The following is a 23,284-nucleotide window of genomic DNA, read 5'->3' as shown; positions in this document are numbered from 1 at the left end:
GATCTGTGATCCCAGACATTTTCACAAAATGAAGGGTCAGAACTCCACATTCATAAAGACAAGCTGTTACTAGAACTTATACTATAGGATACTATAAAGTGCAGTATAGTGAAGTTGATTTTTGAGGTGATTCTCCTTGATTCAACTGAACTTAAAACTGTAGGCAGAAAATTCTGTGATACAAACAGTACTTATGCCATTACGAAATATACAGTAACTGTTTCAAAGAGCATGGCCGTGCTGGTCAACACCACCATTTAAGACTAACCAAGGACAGGAGACAGACAGAGACACACACACACACACACACACACACCACACGGGCACAACAACAGGAGGCTTATGTAATGCTTTATTAACTGGCATCATTTGGTCCCTTCAAAACAAATACAAGAACAGAAACATGGCCTTGGGGAGGGTGGGGGTAACTGAATTCTGAAGAGGGCAGGAAAACAGCTTTAAAGGGGTTCCCAATTAATCTGAAATTAATGGATCTGCTGCCAGGAGCGGTCATGTAATGATCAGACATGGTCTTGGGCACTCGCCACATGGTATAGATTTGCTTATTTCCATTTCAAGAATGACAAACAATGAAGTGCTGATGTTCACACGATTTCACAAAGAAATGAATGAACCGTTTACTTAAACTTGCCTTTAAAAATGGAGCACAGATATGACACGTATACCTTGCACAAAAAAATTACACAGGCAGTTCCCACGACAAGGGGACAAAAACAAACTTTGTAAACCAAAGTATGAACCCACTAAGTGATGATGGATTCAACAAAACACTGAAATGGGTCAACATTATATATTCTACGGCCCACAGAAAAGGGGTTCACTCTTCTGGTGTTCTTCCTAACAACGCCACATTAAACAGTATATATTTATACATGACTCAAAACTATGCAAACGTGCATAGGTAAAGGAAAACATTGCTCTTCAAAATGGTGGCACTAAACAAGACTCTTCAGAGTTGGTCAAAACTGTGCAGGGGGGTTTTCCATGTTAAGAAAAAATACATATAAAGAATAAGACATTATGGCGCATCATTTAATTCATAACAGGATCTTAACATGTGATTTATTTGACCAAAATAAATCTTTGGTTGTAAATAATGCATTAGAAAAAACAAAAACAATTATTTAAAAAAATTCTAGAATTTTCATTGAATCAGCATTTACCCTAGCTGAATTAACCAGAACGACTGCCCAAAAATCATGAACAAAAGTAAAGACAGACAAACAAACAAACAAACAAACAAACAAACAAACAAACCAAAGACACAGACAGGCAACTACAAAACAGGACTGTGGAACTGGAGATGTCAAAATCAGTCCAGTCTTAGAAAACAGAAACACAAGGCAACTGTTTTAACTAAAACACAAACACATGGCCACTGTTTAAACTATGACACTGGAGTGTGGAACTGGTGTGAACCTTCTCTTCTGTGCCACCCAAACCTATTAATTTGCTCTGACGCATTGTAAAGTAATCACTATTTGCCTGTCCAAAGTCAGTCCCAAACAATTCACAGGACAACCAGCCCCCCAAAACATGCAGGATGAGTCTTCGATCTCAGCTACCCATTACAGAAATATCTCCTCAAAAAAGACATCAATAAAACTACGGCCTACGCTGGTCAGACGCTGGCGATCATCTCGGATTGCTCGCAAGTTCTTCTCAATGGTACCCTGGCTGATACAAGCCATTGTAAGAGCCAGGCTTTCCCCACAGTTGCCCAGTGAGCCTCTGTGCGTCCCACCGAGAGTCGCTCGAGCCAATCGCATTGTCCCGCCACGCCACCAGGTGTGTACACAAAACAAGTCCTGGAATTATATCCATGGCCGATAAACAGGCCTCACTGGATATGAATGAATATACAGCCACAACAGAAATGGTACCTGCTGGGAGCCCATCAAACACCACAACTTAAAGAACAAAAAGAGAAAGAAAAAAATAATAACAAAAAAAAAACAACAAGACACAAGGACGCAAGGTTTCAAAGACTTTAACCTTGGCATTTCCACAAGATAACGGTTGCACGAGACTAGCAGAACTCCCGTTTAGGTCATCTGTGGATGAGTTACACAAGACGGAAAAACAAAACAAACGACAACAACAAAAAGCGCTCAACACAAACTTATCTAGATATCCAAGTGAACGACAAAAAACAACCAACCAAAAAAAACAAACAAACACAATATACATACTTATCAACATAGCCAAGTGCAGCTTCACCAGCTTTTTAGATACCAAGACAAAAAACGTTTCACGTCAGATGATGTATGCACGCCAATGTGCATATCTAGTTGTCCTCTCTACCTACCCAACCTTAAGCCACATTAAAAATAAGGTGGAGCGAGACGTAGCACAGTCGAAGGAGCGTCAGATTTGCTTCCATCAAAACTGGTGCAGCCTACGCTCACAGAAACCTTCCCCTGGGATCTGGACGTGGCCTTCATTGAAAGATAAGTCAGACCCCTTTGAGTATCTTTGACGGCTCGGAACACGTCACACAGAACAGAGGCATTATCCTGCATGTTTGAGAGTGATGATGTCTGCTATGCTGACAACGAAGAGACGCCGAGAGGACCCAGATCTTCAGGACTGATCTAAAACTATATACGCCACTAAATGATGTCTATCACAACCTTTACACTCTTTCCTTCAGAAGTGTCTAACTCAACAAGAGAACTTAACAGAACTTGCAGAACAACTGTTCTCTTCGCAAAACACTAGTCAACACTTAAATGAAATGAATGACTTAATGCCATTGACAAAATTAAAGGTTTCCCTTCAAAATGACCTGGACCTTCCACCCCCCATCTTTAGTTGAGCAGGGGCATCATCCTTTACAACATCAGGTCGACATCATGAAGGGCTGAGATGGGGGCGTGCCTCCCATCATTCATTATGTAAATACATTTTCTAGCGATGTGCATGGTTAGGACGACAGATGTGATTTAAAAAAAAGGCTATCATATTTTGGCAAGGTAAGCCATTTTCTAGATTGAGACAACACGTATAGAAATATGCTACTCAAATCATTCTTAAACTTACTGATCATCTTCATGTGTCATCATAAAAAAAATGTTAGTTCTTTAAAAGAATAGAAGTGTTTTAAACTCTAAATGGCTCCTCTGCTGTAAGATCTTTAGGGTAAATGACACTCGATGACTTGAATTTAAGAAGACACTTAATTAGTGAAATGAATCGAATCCTTTGATGCGCCAAGGTGGCATACCCCTGTACAGTTTCAACCAACTATAGTGACAGAATGTCGGCTTTTTTTTTTTTTGTGGAACATTTCATGCATAGTCTATCAAGACACAATTTCCTTGAAAATAATTGCTCCGGGCACAGAATTAATATCTTCCATCCTTTTCATCTACTACACTTGACAATCCTGTAGAAAAATAGAACACAAAATACTGCAATTGCTGCTTTCAGTGAAATACAAAGACAGACACGACTTGGAGAGCCGATTGCAGAATGCCCAAGACCACTGCGGATGGACAAGGAATAAATAACACGAGAAAGAAAAATGGCACGGTGGTAAACTAGCTTAAATGCGGGGGGTACCATCTGGAAAAGGGGGTGGATGATGGACTAGGGGAGAGGGATGAGAGAGTCACGCCGTAGTGGCGGGGGTGAAGGAGAAGTTGGCGGCCAGTTTGACACGGGTGCGAGGTGTGCGCTTGCTGGGGCTGTCCGTCGGCCGAGCGGCGAGGAGCGGTGATTGGGGCTCCAGGGCGGCGGCGGACGGTAGGGTGGTGATGCTGGTGTCGGAGTTGGCACCATCCTGGCTGCTGGAGTCGTCACAAGCACTCGGAGCAGAAGCTGAAGACCAAGGGACTTCCTCTGAGCTAGATGCTTCTGTGGACCAAGCACCATAGAAAGGAAAAAGACGACAAGTTGGGAACTGGTAGTGGTGGTGGCTCATAACATCTAGTTCACTGTTAACCAAAGACAGCGGACAAAGGCATGCATGTGCGAGATGCATTTGACAGTGCCATGCTCTAGCGCAGTGGTTCCCAAACTTTTTAGTCCTGTACCCCCCCGTTATTTTTCCATGTGTATCCGCCGCCAGGCCCCCTCCCCCGTGCAAATATTCAGCCATCAAATTGTCAGGGTAGGTCACTAACTGCCGCTGCCACGCCCCCTACCCCGCGCACATATTCAGCCTAAAACACTCCAACTGTCAGGGTAGGTCACTAACCTACCTGTAGCTATTTTTGGCAGTGTAATTATTTAGCTGAATATGGGTATACATGAGTATTGATTCAGATTATTTAAGATTTCATGTCTATTTATAGCTCAGTTTGACAATGTAACGGGCCTTTTAACTTTGAAAACGCAAAACAAATGTTCTCCCCGTGTACCCCAGTTTGGGAACCGATGCTCTAGCTAGCGAATCATGCAGAAATGCATCATGCTCATGCACTTCAGAAGTTCTTTGACAAGCTGCCTAAGGTTACAGAGCTAAAATGAGATTTCACACACAAAATAAAGCACCCTTCATGACTAAGCTTTAAGCTGTATTCAGACTGAAAGCACAGTACTAGCTGAAAGAAAAATCCAAACAGTACATCAAAGCAGATCTTTATACTTGGAAGTAGACCAGAAAGGCCCTGCGGTACTCCCATTTCTTTAAGAAACAAGCTAGTGGAACCTACAAACTGAGCTCAATCGTGAGTGTGAGCGTGTGTGAGCGTGTGAGAGCGTGTGAGAGCGTGTGAGAGCGTGTGAGAGCGTGTGAGAGCGTGTGAGAGCGTGTGAGAGCGTGTGAGAGCGTGTGAGAGCGTGTGAGAGAGGTGTGTGGGTGAGTGTAGTGTTAGTGTGTGTATGTGTGGGGTGTGAGTGTGTATGTGTGAGTGTGTGTCTCACCTGTCTGCAGGTTGTTGTAGTCCTTCTCTTCAAAGTGGATGAGGTCAGCAGGCTGGAGGGGCACCAGGTCGGGGTGCAGCTGAGGGGAGGGCAGGCAGGAGGGGACGGGGCCACACAGCAGGTCCACTGGGGAGCCGGAGCCCAGACACAGCAGCTCCGGATCGCACCCTGGGGGACAGAGCACAGCAGGGAGACGTCAACGCACTGACAGCCAGCAGTCAATGGGGGACAGCAGTCAATGGGGGAGTCAATAAGAAGCCATCTTTTAGTGGCCTCAAACATGTCTGAGTGTGTGTGTGTGTGTGTGTACCTGGACTCTGGTTCCCTGATTTGGCACTGCTGGAGCTCTGGCTGTCTGCCCTTACTCTGTCACCCTCTGGGCCAGGACTGTCTCCAGAGGCCGAGCTGTTCCGTACTGTGGGACACACACACACACACACACACACACACACCAGCAGAAACCAAATTATTGACTGTCCCAAGGCCTTTTCACAACTAAATGAACACTACCTAATGTTTGCCAGATTGTCCTTAACGCTTAACACACAGGGAAGTAACCGTCACTTGCTGTTTGTCCACAGGAGGGGACAATACCGTTTATGCAGATATGTTCGATATGTTACATAACGCGCCTCTTCTGTAAAGCCATGCCAGTGTTCGCAGCTCTCTCTCTCTGCACAACCCTGCCCCCACTCTCCCTCTGTCTCTGCAGTGGTCCCTCTAGACCCCATAGTGGCAGTGCTATAATTCACTGTATAATTCACTGTAATAATGGCAGTCCTATAATTCACTGTAACAGCTTTTTATTTTTAATATAGGCTATGGAGGTTATATACTTTTTCCTACATGTTTTGCATCTGTATATTGCCAAACAGTGAAGGGAAACCCGGTCTTTGCATTTCATTCTGACCACAGTCACACTGTTTTAATAAAAGCACTTGTGACATCTCAACTGAACATTCAGCCCATTTCCCTCAAACCATTTCATGCATCAGTATTCAGCCAACGAAAACATTTCGGGATCTGATTTTTGGTCCACATCACCCAGCCCTAGGCTGATCCAGTCAGATATGCAGTTAATATGTCTACAAATCAGTCAGACACTTAAGATGAGGACAGTCTATTAGTTCAGAGGAATGACTGAATTTACACCACATGTCAAAAGAGTTTAAAAACAGCCCTTACCCTTCATCTCATTCTTCAGCACAATAATCTTCTTGTGTCCGTGGCCTTTGATCCAGATGACCTACTCACAGAGAATTCACCAGTCACGTGTGAATATAGCCTTCATAGCTGTTATCAAACACACTAATATTGTATAGACTACAACTTTTTTGCTTCAAATCAACTCAGGTTCCCACATCACCACAATGTGTGCTACTATGTCATGGAAATTGTCATGGAGGCATAAATCCGAGGGCAGATGCAAGGCTAGCCTGACATGGTTTTAGTATAGCTCTAGCTGCAAGCAGACATCCTTTTAAAACATGCTTGCTTAGCATGCAGCCAAATCACCTGCATAGTTTATTGGAGCTATGAGTCTAGGAATACGTGTGGTGTGTTTAACAGAGTGAGTGTGTGTGTGTGTGTGTGTTTGTTTTACAGAGTGAGAGTGAGTGTGTGTGTGTGTGTGTGTGTGTGTGTGTGTGTGTGTTACTGAGTGAGAGTGTGTGTGTGTTTTACAGAGTGAGAGTGTGTGTGTGTGTGTTTTACAGAGTGAGAGTGTGTGTGTGTGTGTGTGTGTGTGTGTGTGTGTGTGTGTGTGTATGTGTGTTACAGAGTGAGAGTGTGTGTGTGTTACAGAGTGAGAGTGTGTGTGTGTGTGTGTGTGCGCGTGTGCGTTTTAACAGAGTGAGTGTGTACCTGTGGGATGGCGGCCAGCAGCTCGTCCAGCGTGCCGTAGCCGTACGTGCGACACTGCAGGCTGAGGCCCGTGTACTTGCAGAAGGCGCTGGGGAACTCGCTCAGGAAGATCTGGTGGTAGTGGTAGGTGTGCAGGAGGGCTCGCACGCGGCAGGCAAACTGGTAGAGGCGCGTCAGCCGCACCCGCTCCTTACCTCCACACGCCACACCGTCCCCCTCCTCAACCTCGTACAGCTGCAGTAGATTAAGGCAGTGAGGTCAGACACCAAAGTACTTCCCCAATACGACCTCTGACCTCACCAACACATCTCCCCACCTCACGGTTTCAACGATCATTTAGAAATATACATGTAAAGGTTTTTAAGAATGGGTTGGCTTTATGCTTTCTGAAACTGAGGTTCTGCATGAGAAATAAGACTATGGCCCAACTTTGATTGGCATCCTGAAAGCCCTAGAACTGAAATACCTTTTCAGTCTTAGCACTATAGCACTTTACAGAATGATCTTACGATGTCTACAATAAGGTATTCATAACTCTTAAGACTAAAAAGTTAGAGATCAAAATAAAAGTCCCTTCCTAAGTTCACCGATAAGGCCAGAGTGGTAAGCAACTTCTGATTCAAAATAAACTGCTTTGGAATGCATTTAAATGTAATTTGCGGTTTACCTAGTGTCATGTTACCTTACCAACACTATTGGATTTTAAATTGGATCTTGAAAGAAAATCTCTAAACAACTTGACTGAATCATAACAGGGAGATCCCATCACAACCCCAATCCTCCAACACTGACAGAATCAGAGATTCTCTAAGACTCCGGAGGTCCCAGCACAACACCAATCCTCCAACACTGACATAACCAGATTCTCTAAGTCTCCCGGTCTCCCAGTGCAGCACCTACCTCCACCAGAAAGGGCAGGCTCTTGAGCAGCTCGCTGAGGGACAGGAAGCCGTACTCGCAGGGCTTGAGGGGGGCTCCGTGTGCGACCTCGTACCGCTGCTGGAGCTGCTCTACGCTGGGCCAGGTCGCCAGGTCCTGCCCTCCTCCCGCCCCGTCCCCCTTGACCTGCCTCTGGGGCGCTGATCCTGAGCATGGGGCCGGCGCCATCAGCAGCGTCAGCAGTTGGGAGGTCAGCGCACGCAGAGACTTTCTGTTGATCAGCTGCACCTCGCGGCCCTCGGCTCCATCCACCACCTGAGGGGAAAGGGGAGGTTTATTCACACTGATGCACAGACATAAAACTGCAGGTGTCGTCAGAGGCTGTTTAAAAGTAGATAAATAGTGTAGCACCCTGTGGCTTTGGCAGTTCAAATACAAACATATAAATCAGATAGTGGTGAAAAAGACAATTAGCCACCTCCCAAGGCTCACCTAAATTTTAAAATGACTACCTCTGTGTGCGTTTTGTTTCTCCACACCCCACATACAACACACACACACACACCCCCCCCTTACTCTCTCTCTGCATGGATTCACTACTAATGCCAATAGTCTCAAGCCACAACAGGATGGACTGAAGTGTGCCGATGCCTATTACCTTAACCACATGGCAGAGTTTGGCGAGCAGCTCGGGCAGCGAGTTGGCGTCATAGTCCTGCAGGCGGAGGCCGTAGCCGAAGGTCTTGCTGTACTCAGCCAACAGCTGTTGGACGGGCAGCCGGCAGTCCCTCTGTGCACGCAGCAGTTTCACCAGCTGTGCTGCCAGCGCCTTCACACGCTCCACCTCCGTCAGGCACAGCACCTTCTCCTCTCCACACTCAAGCACCTGAGAGAGAGAGAGAGAGAGAGAGAGAGAGAACAAAGTTAGAGTGTAGAATGTGGGACCGATAGGAGAACAACCACTACTACTAGGCTGCTGCATTTCAGTGCAGATTTCCACCCACAAGGCCAAATGTGAGTTTATTTGAAATTCTTCCATGTCTGAGTTCAATATTAGTTACTTAAAAAGTTTTTTTTTATTTCAGACGGTCAAACTACGGTCAATGAAACATCAAAACCAATCGGTCAATATTCACACACAAACACACGACTTCTTTCCATCTCTCCCCCTTTCTCTCCCTCTCTCTCAAAAGGCAGAGAGAAAGAGGGAGAGAGATGGAAAAGGAGTGTGTTCAAAGACAAACACTCGCCCACGCACCATCAGCACATCAGGGATGGCCTCGAAGAGCTCGACCAGCTTGGTGAAGCCGTAGTGTGTGAGCTTGCACTGGCGGCCGAAGTGGTGGTGGTAGGTGGGGATGAACTTGCTGAAGGCCATGCGGAAGTGGGGCTGGTGGCGCAGCAGGTCCACCACCTCTTTGGCAAACTGCCTGGTGCGCTCCTGCTCCTCCGCCGTGCGCTCTGGTGGGAGAGAAGGGACACACAGAGGCGTTAACACACACACCAACACACTGGCATTAACACACAGACCAACACACAGGCATTAACATAGGTTTCTTAAGATTGCTTAATTAACGCCACTCCCAATGTGAATATCAACAAAGTTGCAGCTCTTCACTAGTCTGGGAAGTCCCGCCCCTCTTCTCCGGCCAATTTGATTTTGCCTCTGAAGGGGGTCTGGCAAACTTAGGATAGCAGTTCACTTCAACATTTCCAGAATCCTTGGAGCCAATCACAAACTGGCTTTTGGCTACCTGGTGCGCCATTGGCGGATTTAAAATAACCACGTCTACCGTAACAAAAGCAAAACTTAAGAGAAAAGCACAGTAAACTATATACTGCTCTCGCGGCTGTCTTGGATGATTTCAAAGGCAAGTTTTCTTTGAAAATAGAACAGAAACCTGCTCTGGAACAATTCATACCGAAAAAAGATGTGTTTGCTTTATTACCGATCGTTGTATAGTATCGTTGGTCTGATTGGTTAAAGGCGTGTCCAATTACGTGAGTGAAGTGGACCTCCATTTAGTACTTCACCAGACTAACTGAGCAAATGAAATGCAGTGAAGGGGCGGGGAATTCCCAGACAAGCTCTTCACCAGAAGAGGATAGCCCCTGTTAACTGGAATGCTATCTGAAAGTTTGCCTAAATGTAACAACATGCCCTCATCCTGGCAAATATACCAGAGCTAGCGGTGCTCATTTCCTGACTAAAAGTGTGAACTGGGGAGCTAATCAAGGCAGGGACTACACAAAGCCAACATGCATGCAGGTTACGGTTAACCATGTAGAAACAGGCAAAGTAGTTGCTCAAACCCAAATCAACATGGATATCTGTTAGATTGTAACTGGAATGTTATAGGTTAGCTTAGCCCGGCAGGCACCATGGTTGGGGAGTTGCATGCTTGTCATTTTGGTAGCTAGCCATTGCAACACCATTACCACCGTCCACATACCACCGTCCACATTACCAGCGATAAATAACAAGAACAGCTGCAGTTTTAAATATAGATCTAGCTCATAACAATGGTAACCTCCACACTACACACACGATTGTGTGAACGATAAAACACATTTTTATTTTAAAACATTTTAAAAGGAATCACATAAAAAAATGAGGTTTTCCCTAGTTGGTCAGTATGGACGCTTGTAGTTATTGATGCAGCGTGGACAGCCCTTCCAAGATGTTTGGAGTGTGTTCAATTGTAAGCTAACGTTAATGTTATAGTTTCCATTGGTGTAATGTGCACCTTTTAGCTGGCAGTCATTAGGTTTGCTGGACCGTTTACAATCTTAAAAACAATTCATTTGTTAGGAGTATAATCTTAAAATAGATTTCTGATATTTAATGCGATATTTCTACTATGTCGGTCAGCAGTGTTAAAACGTACTCCCGAAAGTTTCCAGCACAACATTGTAGTGGCTGATAAATGGAGCTGCATCCCTATATGTGGAATTCGACTACCACCAATGATTTGCCTGAATTGAATTCCTCTCACTCAACACACTCCTCACACACCCAGAGAAAAACTGTTTGATTCCCGATATCCCTTTGCCAATGTAAAATCAGGTTTCAACATATTCTTCTTTCAAGGAGAAAAAAAAAACCTGTCATTGGAAAAACTTGAAGCAAATATCCAATACCGACTCCACTCCACTCCACTCCACCTGTGGTTATCTGCAAATGATTATGCAGATAAATTCACGGCCCGTACTGAATTGAAACTCCATTTAAAAAGAAAACGATGATTAATGGCTCATTTATATAATTTAATCTTAGGGGCAAGACCTTTTCTCGCGCACAAAAGTAGGAGCCACGGTTTCCTCCTACGTACCCCACTGGGCTCTTCAAGCCCTCTTTAATTCCTGGCATTGTGTTAATGAGGTAGGTTCACGAAGGAGACATTTGAGTGGGAGTGCGAGTGCGAGTGTGTGTGTTGGGGGTGGGGGGGGTCTCACCTCTCTTGGGCACAGAGATGACCATGTCGTCATCCTGCTGTGTGATGGTGATTGTCGTGTCGGGTATTTCCGTGAGGAGGTCCATGAGGTCACACATGCCGTAGTCAATCACACGCCAGTCTCTCGAGAAGCACCTGTGACACACAGACACATCCATTCATGCACTGTTGTTCTATTGTATCTGGGAGCAATAGATTTGACATATGTCTGTAGGACTTCTTGTCACAGGTTTAAGCGCTATAAGATATGCATGGTGCAACATGTTCAAATGAAACATTCCTTGTGAAAGACATGAGATAACAGACAACGTATAGTGATAGTTCAGCATCTACTCTGGGAATGATAATGTGTTAAAGCTGCACCAGCAGAGATGTCAAAATAATACAGAAAACATGTTTCCCTCCTAACAAAACATCATTGATTTGCTCTCCATCCATAACACACACATGTATGCAACAGAGTAAGGAAACACAATCTGGCTCCAAACTCAAGTTACAAAAAACAGCCAGCACAACAAAGACGGTTCAGATTCTATTTATTCTAAGGCAGCATTACAGGATGAGCCCCAGAGGTGTACTGACCAGTGGTAGGCCTGCATGAAGTCCCGGATGACCACCTGCTTGCTGGCCTGGAACTTGAGCAGCTTGAGCAGGTCCTGGGTAAAGCGCTTCACCTGAGAGCGGTGGGTCAGGGTCAGCAGACGCTTAGAACCCAGGCCCAGAATCTGTGAAGGAACGCAAAACAGGATGAACCAAAAGCGCTCACAGAAGGCTCAAGCCTCTCAAAATTCCAGTGAATCTGGAGTCAACTGAAATATTTAAGACACACACGGGAGTCAACTCAAAGCTTAGGATAACAATGCCATCCTAAGGCTGGGCTTCAAATCTAAAGTAGCTATACGGTGTGAAGCTGTGCATGTGTGAGTGACTTAAGAGTCTGTTTGTCTCCATCTCTGTCTGTGTAAATGGAGTGAAGGGACAGAGACAGCCTCACCTGTAGTACATGAGGCACAGCCTCCAGCAGCTCCAGGAGTTTGGAGTAGCCGTAGTCGGAGACGCGGCACTGCTTGGCGAAGTGGTGGTGGTAGGCTGGGATGAACCTGCTGAGCGGCATGAGGCAGGAGGGCTGGCCCTTCAGCAGGTCCACAAGCTCGCGGCTGAACTGGATCAGCTGGGGGTTCCCCACCGGGCTCTTACAGCGCGGCACCCACGGGTCTGAGAGAGGGAGGGAGAGACATTTTGAGAATTGAGCAATAAAATGTGGGTGGTGGTCTCTGCTCAATATTTCCAGATTCTTAGAAGATGCATACAACCGAAATCATGTCTTTACCAGAAGGCCTAAAGCAATTACAATTAACAGTGTGACTGCAGATTTGCTGTTGGCCGTAACATGACTGCATGTGGTAAAGCAACACCTCCCACACCATTCAAATGCAGCCATCTGCCTTTGGCAAATAATTAAATCCTTGTACTATCTACACTGGCAAAGACACTCTTACACACTTACACACACGCACACGACTTAAAGCCAACATTCACTTAGTATCATCTGAAGTGTAATTGCATTAATAATAATGAGCTTAACACCTACACTGACATGTCTCTTTACCAGCATTGGGTGGGGGCGGCTTATTGTGGATCCATTTGACGACCTTGAAGCCGTTCTGCGCCGTGACGACAGTGACCCCGGGGATGCAGGTGATGAGGTGCTCCAGTGGGACTCCGTCCTCCAGCTCGCCCTCCTCTCCCACCGTTAGCGGGCTGAACTCCGTTGCATAGCATTCTGGGAAACTGGAGCACAGAGACAACAATTACACCTCGATTCACTCACGTACATCCATTACAAAAAAGTTCACATGTAAAATGCCTTAAAGATAAGTCATGCCCGTTGTAGTTGAAGAGTCTGAGGGTGTAGTTCCTGCAGGGCTCACCTGAGCAGTGGGATTGTGCCCTCGTGGGACTGAAGCAAGCTGTGCACCTGGGCAGCCAGCGACTTCACAGACACCACAACAAACGGGATCTTATAGGAGTCGGGATCATAGTCCGCCTCGCTGCGCAACAAAGACAACATTTAACACCAACTCACTCAAATAAGGCAAACAGTAAAAACACACAGTATATTCCAGCCACATGAGCAAATGGACAGACACAACAAAACCCCTCAAACCATAAACACTAGGACAGGCAACCGAGTCAGCCAGATATAAAATATATACATCAAGAACAAAACCCTTGCAACATAGCCACCCAAATAAAAAAAATATATATATATATACTGTATATACCAACAACAAAACCATTCGCAACAGAGGCAACAGCGCCACCCAGAAAGACAGACAGACGCTCCCCCACCTGAAGCTGCTCTGGGTGTAGTGGCGCTTGCAGACTGGCTCGTGGTACTCCAGCTCCTCGAACACCACGGGGCTGCCGCTCGCCGAGGAGCCGTCGTGGGACTGCGAGGAGCCCAGCGGACTCTGCCGGGCCTGGCTGTTGGGCAGCAGGCACACCAGACGCCCGCCGCCCTGCTCCCGCACCGCCACCACCTCGGGCAGCCGGTAGAGCTCGCTCACCACCAGCTTATGGCCAAACCTGAGGGGGCCAGGGACAGGGTTAATGGGGCAGAGGCCAGGGGCTAGGCAAAGTGTTGGGTTCAAAAGGTGAGGAGTTGGGGTTGGTATGACAGGGAAATGAAAGGAGGGGAGAGGGATCTTACTTTTTCTCATAGATCTCAGTGAATTTGAAAAGTGGAAGGCAACTGGCTGGGGCATCTTGAAGAATACTGATAATTTCAGAACTGTTGACAAAACAGATAAAAACATTTTGAGAGCAGCACAAAACACAGATTAACCGGAGTTTCTAATCAATAGCTTGGCAAAAAAAAACTCAAGCATGCACACACGTACGCAAAAACTAAACACACAACTTCAGGTGTTTAAGCCCACTGCATTTTCTCACCCAAGAGCACAGATGAGCACTGACCTGAAAACAGCGAGGGACTTGTTGTTGGCACCGGTGAGAAGAGACACCTGGATGCGTTTGCCACCGATCTTGTAGCGGTGCAGCGCTCCGATGGCCCCGATGGCCTGCTGCAGGGAGCTCATCTGGATGGTGGCCTTCAGCTGGTAGTCTGTGTGGGGACTCAGCTCCACACCCTTCACCTGAACACACACATTACAATAAACACTGGTGAAGACACTGCTACACACACACACACACACACATTACAATAAGCCCCGGTGAGGACACTGCTACACACATTACAATACGCACTCACTGGTGAGGACATTCCCCCACACACACACACACACACACACACACACGAGGACTCTGCTACTGATAAACACACACATTAGAATATGCACTGGTGAGGACACAGCTACTGATAAAGTACACAAATATTCTAATAAATATAGGCACTTTAGGACCTGCTTTGCGGTAGACGTCTGCGCACAACTGCTTTAAACAGATAAACAAATAAATGACCCTGATCTCAATATGGACCAAAATAATCATGATTGCTAAAATGGAGTAGCCCTGCCAAAAGTCTAATGCCCTCTAGGATATATACACCACACACACACACAGTTGACACAGAGTATTGTGCCCTTACCTTCCCATGCTTGGCAAAGGTGTCCTGCAGGATCTGCTGCAGCTCCTTGCGGGACATGCGGTAGTCCAGGTTGGACACCTGGATGTCCGCGCCGTCGGAGAAGGGCTCGGAGGAGGCGTTAGCGTCTGGGACGGGGCTCCTGGGGGCGCTGAGGGGGGACGAGCGGTTGGACAGGCAGGGGGAGCCACTCCTGCAGAAGGGATGGATGGATGGTTGGGAGACAGAGGACACACCAGGCTTTAGAAAGCATCTCTCTCAGGGCTTCATTCATAAAACACTGCATAGATTGAATCCTAAGACATTGCGAACACACACAAACCTAAGAAATAGACGCAGGCACAAAAAATATTATTCCAATTTATAAAACTGTGCGGCGGACACACGTACGTGGTTGCCTCGTTACAGATACCGACCGGCTCTGAGCACAAGAGTCACTCCTCCCAGTGTCACACACACACACACACACACACACACACACACACGGTCAACGTAAAACTACTCATGACCACGCTTACGTTTAGAACGAGCCTTTATTGGCTAATCACTGAAGGAAAGATGTAGAGGTCGACTTGCAGAAAGAAGTAAAGCTTGCCGCCGAGTGTGAAGGTCAAACACGAGAAGTACACAAAGTAATAAATTGTACTGCATGAAATGTGTTCTGTATTAAAATAACTAAGTATAGCCTCCCATTTGTCTTGTCTCATGGGGCGCCATGTGTAACAGACCTTTTCATTTACGTAAAAAGAAATCCAATTTATAGTCAGTCAGAGAGTACGTTTTGTACGGAAAAAAAGAGACTAAAATGTAAAAAAAAAAAAAAAAAAAAAAAAAAAAAAAAAAAATGCATATTAAATCGCAATCGCAATATTTGGAAAAAAAAAAAAGATTATTTTCCCAATTCGTTCAGCCCTAGAACATACTTGCAACACACGTACACACTCAAATGTATAGTCAGTCAGAGAACTGGAGAGCTGGTTCTCACCGTGAGGACCAGGAGCCCTGGGAGAGTAGCATGGGGCTGAAGCTCCTCTGCAGGCTGAGCTTGCTGAAGGCCGAGGGCGTGCTGACCGTGAAGGGCTCCGCGGGGGAGGCGGTGGCACTGCGAGGCCCAGACAGGTCCCTCCTGGCAGAGGCGTGAGGAGACCCAGACAGGTCCCTCCTGGCAAAGGCATGACAGAAACATGCTGAGTCACGGTGGCTCACATACAGGTAGCATTCCATCCTGTGGACCATCCATCCACATGCATGCCTACAGCATGGGGCTGAAGCTCCTCTGCAGGCTGAGCTTGCTGAAGGCCGAGGGCGTGCTGACCGTGAAGGGCTCCGCGGGGGAGGCGGTGGCACTGCGAGGCCCAGACAGGTCCCTCCTGGCAGAGGCGTGAGGAGACCCAGACAGGTCCCTCCTGGCAAAGGCATGACAGAAACATGCTGAGTCACGGTGGCTCACATACAGGTAGCATTCCATCCTGTGGACCATCCATCCACATGCATGCCTACAGCACTAGATTTGATCACAACTTCTACTCTAGCACGGAGAACCACATGGTGGAGACCACCAAGATCAAGTAGACAAAAGCATTTGGAAGAGACTTTAATTCAATTAATGAAATAAATCACTTTAAAAAGGGGTTTAGGATTCCTTCACTGACTGAAGCCACCAAATGATACTGAAATGTTACATTTTTCCAATAAGCAGCTGGTCAGATCATTGATGTATAGTTGGGTACCTCTTGCCGCGGTAAGGAGCGTCTCCTGCCAGGCCGGCTCTCTGGTGGTTCTGGAGGGTCGTCTCCTCGTTGCTGTGGGGTGAGGCGGAGGCGGTGCGTCCTTTGTCCGACAGGAAGCCAATCCTGGGCTTGGTCTCCGCAGGGCCTAGCTCCTGAGCCAAGAGGACAGCCACATCACATGTTAAAGGGTGAAGCAAGCTTCCAACACCAGCGCTATCTGGCATGAAAAGACAAGCTGCAAGCAGGGAAATGATGGATCAAAATAGCAGAGATGGGAGGAAAACGGAAAAATCTGTATTCACTGAAATTGGGTAAAGAGTTTGCTTTAAACGGGTTACATACATAGAGGACATATGTATGTCACAGCACAGATATGTTAGTCCATCCTATCCGTCAATTTAACTGCATGCATGTTGAATACTAAGTATTAGAATTAGTCATCTCCCATTTTCCAACCCACTCCCTCTATCTGATGCCATATGTTAGCACAAGGGTTAGCAAGCAGCATGCCAATGCAGGACAGGAGACAGGATCCTCTAAAAGCTAGAAGGAGCAAGGAGGAGTTAGGCCAAGGAGCAGGGCAAATGGCAGATGAATAAGGATGAGGATGATGGTAATGATGATGATGAAGGTTGGCAGAGGAGCAAGCAAGCAGGGGTAGGTATGAGTAGAGCATGAGGGCGGAGGGGGCAGGCATGCGGGGCGCTGCGGGCATGCGGGCGCCACGGGCATGCATGCATGCTGACCTGAGTGGGCCTGCTGGCAGCATGCGGACCGCCTTTCCTGGGGCTGTAGGGCCGCTCGGGCACGGTGTAGCTGGCCGCCTGGCACGGCCGGATATGGGCTCCGGCACCGGCACGGCGCGGCCGGCGGGGGGAGCGGGGCTTCTCCACCGGGAGGAAGAGTGCAGCGGACAGCGAGGAGGAGGAGGACAAGGGGAGGACAGAGGGCAGCTGGACACGTCTGACAGAGTCGTCGTCTTCATTGTCTCCCTCCTCCTCCTCCTCCTCCTCTCCTCCTCCTTCCTGCTCTTCCTCAGGGGAGAACGAGACGTGAATGCGGCAGCCATAGACGTCCTCGTTCTCCATGCGCTTGCGGGCGCGCTCGGCGGCTTCCAGGGAGCTGAAGCGCAGGACCGCCGTGCCAGCCGACAGGCCCAGCACCTTGCCGCCGCAGTTGTCCGACAGGCGCCTCAGCCTGTTGGCCACGCTCTTGCCGTCGCGGTTGGTGGGCAGGTTGTGGACAAACAGAATGTTGAAACCGGGCTGGTGGAAGGCAAAGAGAAATGGACCACTCTCGATGTGTTTGCGGGCTAACTGGGCTGTCAGTTCTGTTTCTCCACAATGACAGTCAAAGAGCCCAAATATAAGGGATGTTCGACCAGGTCAGCTCTGACTAAGAGCGTTTTACGTTATGGTTGGTTTTCAAAGGATTTAAATCAAGTGTGTGTATTAGGGATACACAGAATTCTTATACTTTCAGTCATAAATGCCAATGCCAACACATGTGTTAAGCCACATGACTTATAAATATATTATTAACCAAACTGTGACCAGTGTTTAGGTTTGCGTCCGGCTGCGCTTTAAGGCAGGCAGTACCGTCTGCATGCTGTTCAGTTAATAGCAAGCTGCCATCTGCTGGTGCAGGACAATGCTAGCAGAATAGGACTATCATGCTGGCCTTAATCTACATGACCAAAACATACTTAAAGGCACAGAACTACACAATCATGTGCTGTTCGGTTCTACTGTGCTAATTAAAACAGTTCTCTACACTAAAAGATAAAATCATAAAAAGACACAAAGTGGGCATGCTGTGTTTAAGGTCACATGATAAAAGAGGTTAGCCAACCTGAACCGAAGGCATTGATATTAAAAACACCAGACTGGCCTAAATCAGTTTCAGTAAAACTAATATGTAAAAAGCTTGCTTAAAGTCAATGCCATTTAGTTTCAGCAAAAATAAATAAATCAGTCAGTCACTTTGGTGCATCACTTGTGTATATACACACATGTGTGCAAGTGTGATGGCCGTGTGTGCTTGTCAGCTAGTGAGGCACTTATGAAGATACACTGTACTGCATTTCTGTCCCACTTTGCATCTACATGCAAATAAGCGTTCTCTTTGCTGACAGTTAGCATTGGCCTCAGTTTGGCTACGGCAGTGTGGTGGTTTGGGGTTAGTTTAAAACACCCCATGCAGAGCTGAAGGGGTTCCTTTGGGTGATTTGTAGTAAAATGGCCTTTCAGCATCAAACAGGGCATGAAACACACACACACACACACACACACACACACACAACCCCTATTCAGGGACACGGCACATCACACTCCCTGAAGGCAAGAGCTAATTTCAAACAAGACCTACAACATGCTCAATGGAACTGCGGTAAGGTTGTTTTTCCAGTCTGTACACGTTAACTAATTAACAGAATGTAAGGCACCAAAGGTAACAGATTGAAATGTAATCTTGTTATTTGGTGAAGGCACTACAGGGCTCCGTGGTCCTACCTGAGACTTCAACGGCATCCTTGGCGGCAGGCCAGACAGGAACTCCTCGAAGGCCACATGGCGATGTGCGTGCTGGAGCAGGGCGCCGGACACCTGGTTCTTGTGCACCAGGATCACCTGGAAACCATGGCGATGGCGGAGGTCACTCAGCTCACTGGCAAAGTTGACGTCCGCTGTGAAGACAACACGAAGCACTGAACTCACGTTTTCTTGTCAAATTCTACATTATTTCAATCTGTCCTTAGAAAGTCCAGACCTGAAACCAAGACAAATTAAACTGGCTGTATGCATATTTTGGTGTCTGGGGGGGGGGGTAAAGCCAGAAGTCCTCAGGGATGACCCGAGTGGACGCAGGCCCAAGGACCACACTAAACCAGGCTACTCACATGAGACCAGCACCACGGTGGCGGGGGCGGTGTGAGTGTCGGCGAAGCGCCTCAGGCTCTGGCGCAGCTTGTCGTCAGCGGCATTCTTTGCTGTGGCGTTGATGTGGGCAACAGTGACCTGGGAGCAAAAGATAAAACCAATTGGATTAATTAATAAAATGCCCGATGGTCGGCCAAACCCACAAAAACGCCATGCTGTTTTGGCTGACTCAAAATCACTCAAAGTTCTAACGGTGAGATTGCAAATTTATGTCAGTTGCAATGAAAAGATAACAACTGACGTAATCTCTTACGGGTTAAAGATTTTGTCCTGTTCTGGAGCATTCCGCAGTCGAGAGATAAGGCTGCACCTGCTCTCCCCCTCCCTCTAAACTTCAGCCCTGTGCCTGTCCTTGCGTAACTCTGCTCCCCAGGAACCGTCTCACACCACGAGGCCTCAGGGCCAAACAGTAACTTTCCATTGAAAACCAGTTGTGTGATCACTGAATAGTAGGCTGTGTGTGTTGTGTCTATTTGGGGACTATGTCTGAGAGCTAGGTCGCCACTGGCAGATTGGTAATAAAACGTTTAAGTTTTTGCTGAGTGTCTTGGAGTTTATCTATACTAAGCGAAGATTCCCACTACTCATCTTCAAGATTCTTCCATCTCAATTAACTTAGAAATGGGTGTTTTCCTTCATTGAAAACTATGAGGTTATCCACTTAAAAAGTGTACCTGGCAGTTGTTTAGCTCCTGGATGACATCCTTGTTCTCCTTGCTGATGTCACACACACAGATGAACTCAGCCTCACGGTGCCCGGGGAAGAAGCGTGCGCGGAGCCTCTGGACCACACTGGCAGCCGAGCGACCGGTGGGCACCGAGCAGTTCTCTATGTCCCAGAACACGCCCACCGGTGGCAGGCTCTCCTGGGTGCCACTGTCTGGTGAACCTGCAACCCACACCCCCACACCCACACACAGACACGCAGGTCAAAAATCAGCTCTCAATTGGAGCTCAAGATGAAGGCATAGCTCATTTACACTCAAGTCAAAGACGTTACATTCCAGGTGCTTCCGAGTCTACGATACACATTTCAGAGCTTATATACGTCAAACACTTTTTCAAAAGACTTATAGACTGGACCAGGAACCAGGACAAATTTGACACCCAACAAACTCCCGAGTCGATGAACACTGACCGTATTTTTGGCCGGTTTTGCCCAGGCTGGACCCCAGGAGCAGCAGGCCATCTGTGGAGGCTCCGGTCACACCACAGCCGTTGCACATGGGCACGGGGATGGGGGCGGACTGGGCGTGAGGAGGGGGGATGTTGGGCCAGAGTTTAGCTGGCTCCGAGACCAAACCTTGAGCAGGCTGAAAGTGTTCAGGCAACATAAATCAAAACACACATCACATGACCACTGCCTACAAGGTCCTTTTCTAAAGACATTACACTCTAATGACTACTTCCCTCAGCTCTAAGGAAATTAAAATGTATATAACAAATGCACAAGGCTAAATTGATGAAAGGAAAACCAATGATGGCACCAACATGTAATTACACATTTCACACGATTACTGTGTAAGCTGTGGACCTGCATCTGGGGATAAAAACAACCCAAGCTGACTTTCTGCCTGTAAGCGTCTCTTATACAAAAAACATAGTTCAACCAACCTTGCTCAGACAACCCTGGCAGTAGTGCACCCCTTTCAGACAGACTGTGCGTTTGATACCGTGGTGCAAAGGGTGCGAGCAGACGGGTGCTGGTGAGGTGGAGAGGCCACCGTGATGGTGATGGTGGGGGTGCTGAGGCTGCTTCCCTGCCGTCCCGGAGCCGAGCTCCCCATCATAGCGGTAGTACCCAGAGGACGGGACCGCAGGGCATGACCCGTACATGGGCTGCCCATAGGCCTGGGAAAGCTGGGGGCAGGAGGGGGCGTGAAGGGGCTTCAGGAGCCCTGAGCAGCAGGGCAGCTGGGAGAGGGAGGCCACAGGCTGTGAGGTGGCCACAGAAGGGAGGGAGGAAGGCACCTGCCCCGCGTGCCCAGATAAGAGAGAGAGGTGATGAGGGACTGTGGAGGAGGAGGAGGGAGAGGACGTGGAGGTGTTGGACGAAGAGGAGGCTGCCTGGCATGCGGCCCAGGCATGAGCAGCGCCTAAGGGTTTGGAGAAGAGAATAGAAGAACCACCACCAGCACTACCTCCACCGCACAGATCTCCAAACCCACGAGCCTGGCTCCCCAGCAGGTCAAGGCCGGACTGGGGGTGCAGGCTGGCCTCGCAGTGGGAACAGGTGCTTACTTTGGGGCTACCAGGTTGTAGTGGAGGGGCTAGGGAGCCTCGCGAGGGGAGGCAGGGCGGAAGGGGGGCGAGCGGAAAAGGCTGGGAGGCAGCAGGCAGTGGAGGCGGGGGCACATCTTTCAGCTCCAACACAGGCGGTTGACTGTCCATGTAATTTTTCTGTGTGGAAGCACGAGAAAACACAACGGAGGAAGATCAACACGCTGCCTCATATTTAAAAATCTAGAGGCAGAACTACTAGTAATTGTTTTAACAAAAAAAATGTTAAATCTAATTGCCTATTTATGTACACAGGAAATTGTACAGTAATGCTAAATTAAGCATTACTATTAACGACTGCAAGATCAGAGCCTTTATTTGACACCATAAGCTTATTAGTCATTTCACAGGTGATAGAAAAGTAGGTGATTTATAATTGTCTTTACATGAATACATATCTGTGAAAACAGTAATGCAAACACTTGCAGCCTGGCCGGGATTCGTAAACATAGTGTTCCCCTCGTAAGGACATCGCTAAATTAATGTCGTACAGCACAATTAATGGTAGTCAAGTCTAGTGGTCTCACCTGGTTTCCAGTAGAAGGGACAGTTGAAGAGAAGCAATCGGAGAGTTTCCAAAACTTGGATGGCGGTGCTAAGGTTACCTTTACATTTTCTGGTGGCTCGAGCCATGAGAAGGATCTAGCGCTGCATATCGACCTTTCCTTCCCCAGTCCTTCCATTTTGCTTCCTGCACGGGTGTCTCACCATTCTCTCAAAACTCTCGTCGTTCATGCTTTCTGCGAGGGAAAACGAAACTCTTTGTTGATATTAGCAAGTAAGCAGGCTAGCTCCCCAGTAATCCACACATTACCGTGAATAGCCCAAGATGACTAAGTAGCGTCAACCTCTAACATGATATGTAACTCTCACAGCATAGCTAACTTGATTACCACATCAGTCAGTAAATGTAGTCTCTCACATTACCTTATTAACGTTAGCTAACCAAGCTAGCAACACTGATAAGCTAGCTTAACATTAGCCTGTTGAAGTGATCAAGGTAGCGAAGTAATTGAAAAGAAAATGTCCTTGCTATTGTATACTGTTACGAACATGGTTAGGATTCGTTATCTTGCGCTCCTTTGTTATTGGTTAGGACGTGTACACACTAGGAGCACTGAACAATAGTGTCGATATTTCGCAAGAGTTCACGGTTTGGTTAACGTTCTCTCTTGTCATCTAGAAGAGAGAGTTGATGATAAAATTGTATCATGTTTACTAACCAAACCTGAGACTGATTATCATTAGACATTAGCTGAGAGGGAAGCTAAACTACCCACTAGCAACCAGCAACATTGCATTGGATAACGTTATACAATTGAGCTAGCGTTAGCTAACTGTTGGTAAACACCACCGCTTACATCAACTGTATTGTGAAATGATAAGGGGGTAGTTATTGTCAGTTACTTAATAAAAACCCATTGACAAGGAACGAACAGATGCCACACACAAAAGACAGCATGTTGTTTACTACAAAACCGAGCATTTAAGTTACCTATTGTGTTACCTGTGTTTCATCATTCCACCTCGCCTGCTCTGTGCAAGCTCGCGCTAAGACCGCCGAAGTTCCCTTGGTAACCCGACCTTTTTCACACGCCACAAACCTTGCAGCAGCTGTCGCAAATTAGCAAACGTCTGGAATTT

At 47.2% G+C, this 23,284-nt stretch overlaps 1 protein-coding gene across 1 annotated transcript; it reads right to left on the bottom strand.

The window, feature by feature from the left end:
- Positions 1–408: 408 nt before the first annotated feature.
- marf1 (meiosis regulator and mRNA stability factor 1) lies at positions 409–23,177 on the bottom strand. Its single transcript, XM_080850771.1, has 27 exons — positions 23,136–23,177; positions 22,168–22,380; positions 20,975–21,760; positions 20,499–20,673; positions 20,035–20,249; positions 19,321–19,438; positions 18,935–19,107; positions 17,171–17,689; positions 16,425–16,576; positions 15,680–15,856; positions 14,698–14,887; positions 14,067–14,245; positions 13,801–13,881; positions 13,440–13,676; positions 13,019–13,138; positions 12,679–12,878; positions 12,082–12,302; positions 11,670–11,812; positions 11,089–11,222; positions 8,891–9,093; positions 8,291–8,518; positions 7,654–7,947; positions 6,754–6,987; positions 6,076–6,136; positions 5,201–5,305; positions 4,891–5,058; positions 409–3,879 (listed from the first exon to the last, which is right to left on the bottom strand). The coding sequence occupies exons 2-27, from the start codon at positions 22,321–22,323 to the stop codon at positions 3,635–3,637; spliced, it is 5,514 nt and encodes a 1,837-aa protein (XP_080706897.1). The 5' UTR covers positions 22,324–22,380; positions 23,136–23,177; the 3' UTR covers positions 409–3,634.
- Between the last annotated feature and the right edge of the window lie 107 nt (positions 23,178–23,284).

The sequence above is a fragment of the Sprattus sprattus genome (genome assembly GCF_963457725.1).
Source record: "Sprattus sprattus genome assembly, chromosome: 1".
NCBI classification, from domain to species: domain Eukaryota; kingdom Metazoa; phylum Chordata; class Actinopteri; order Clupeiformes; family Clupeidae; genus Sprattus; species Sprattus sprattus.
This window is presented reverse-complemented; position numbering and strand designations above follow the sequence as displayed.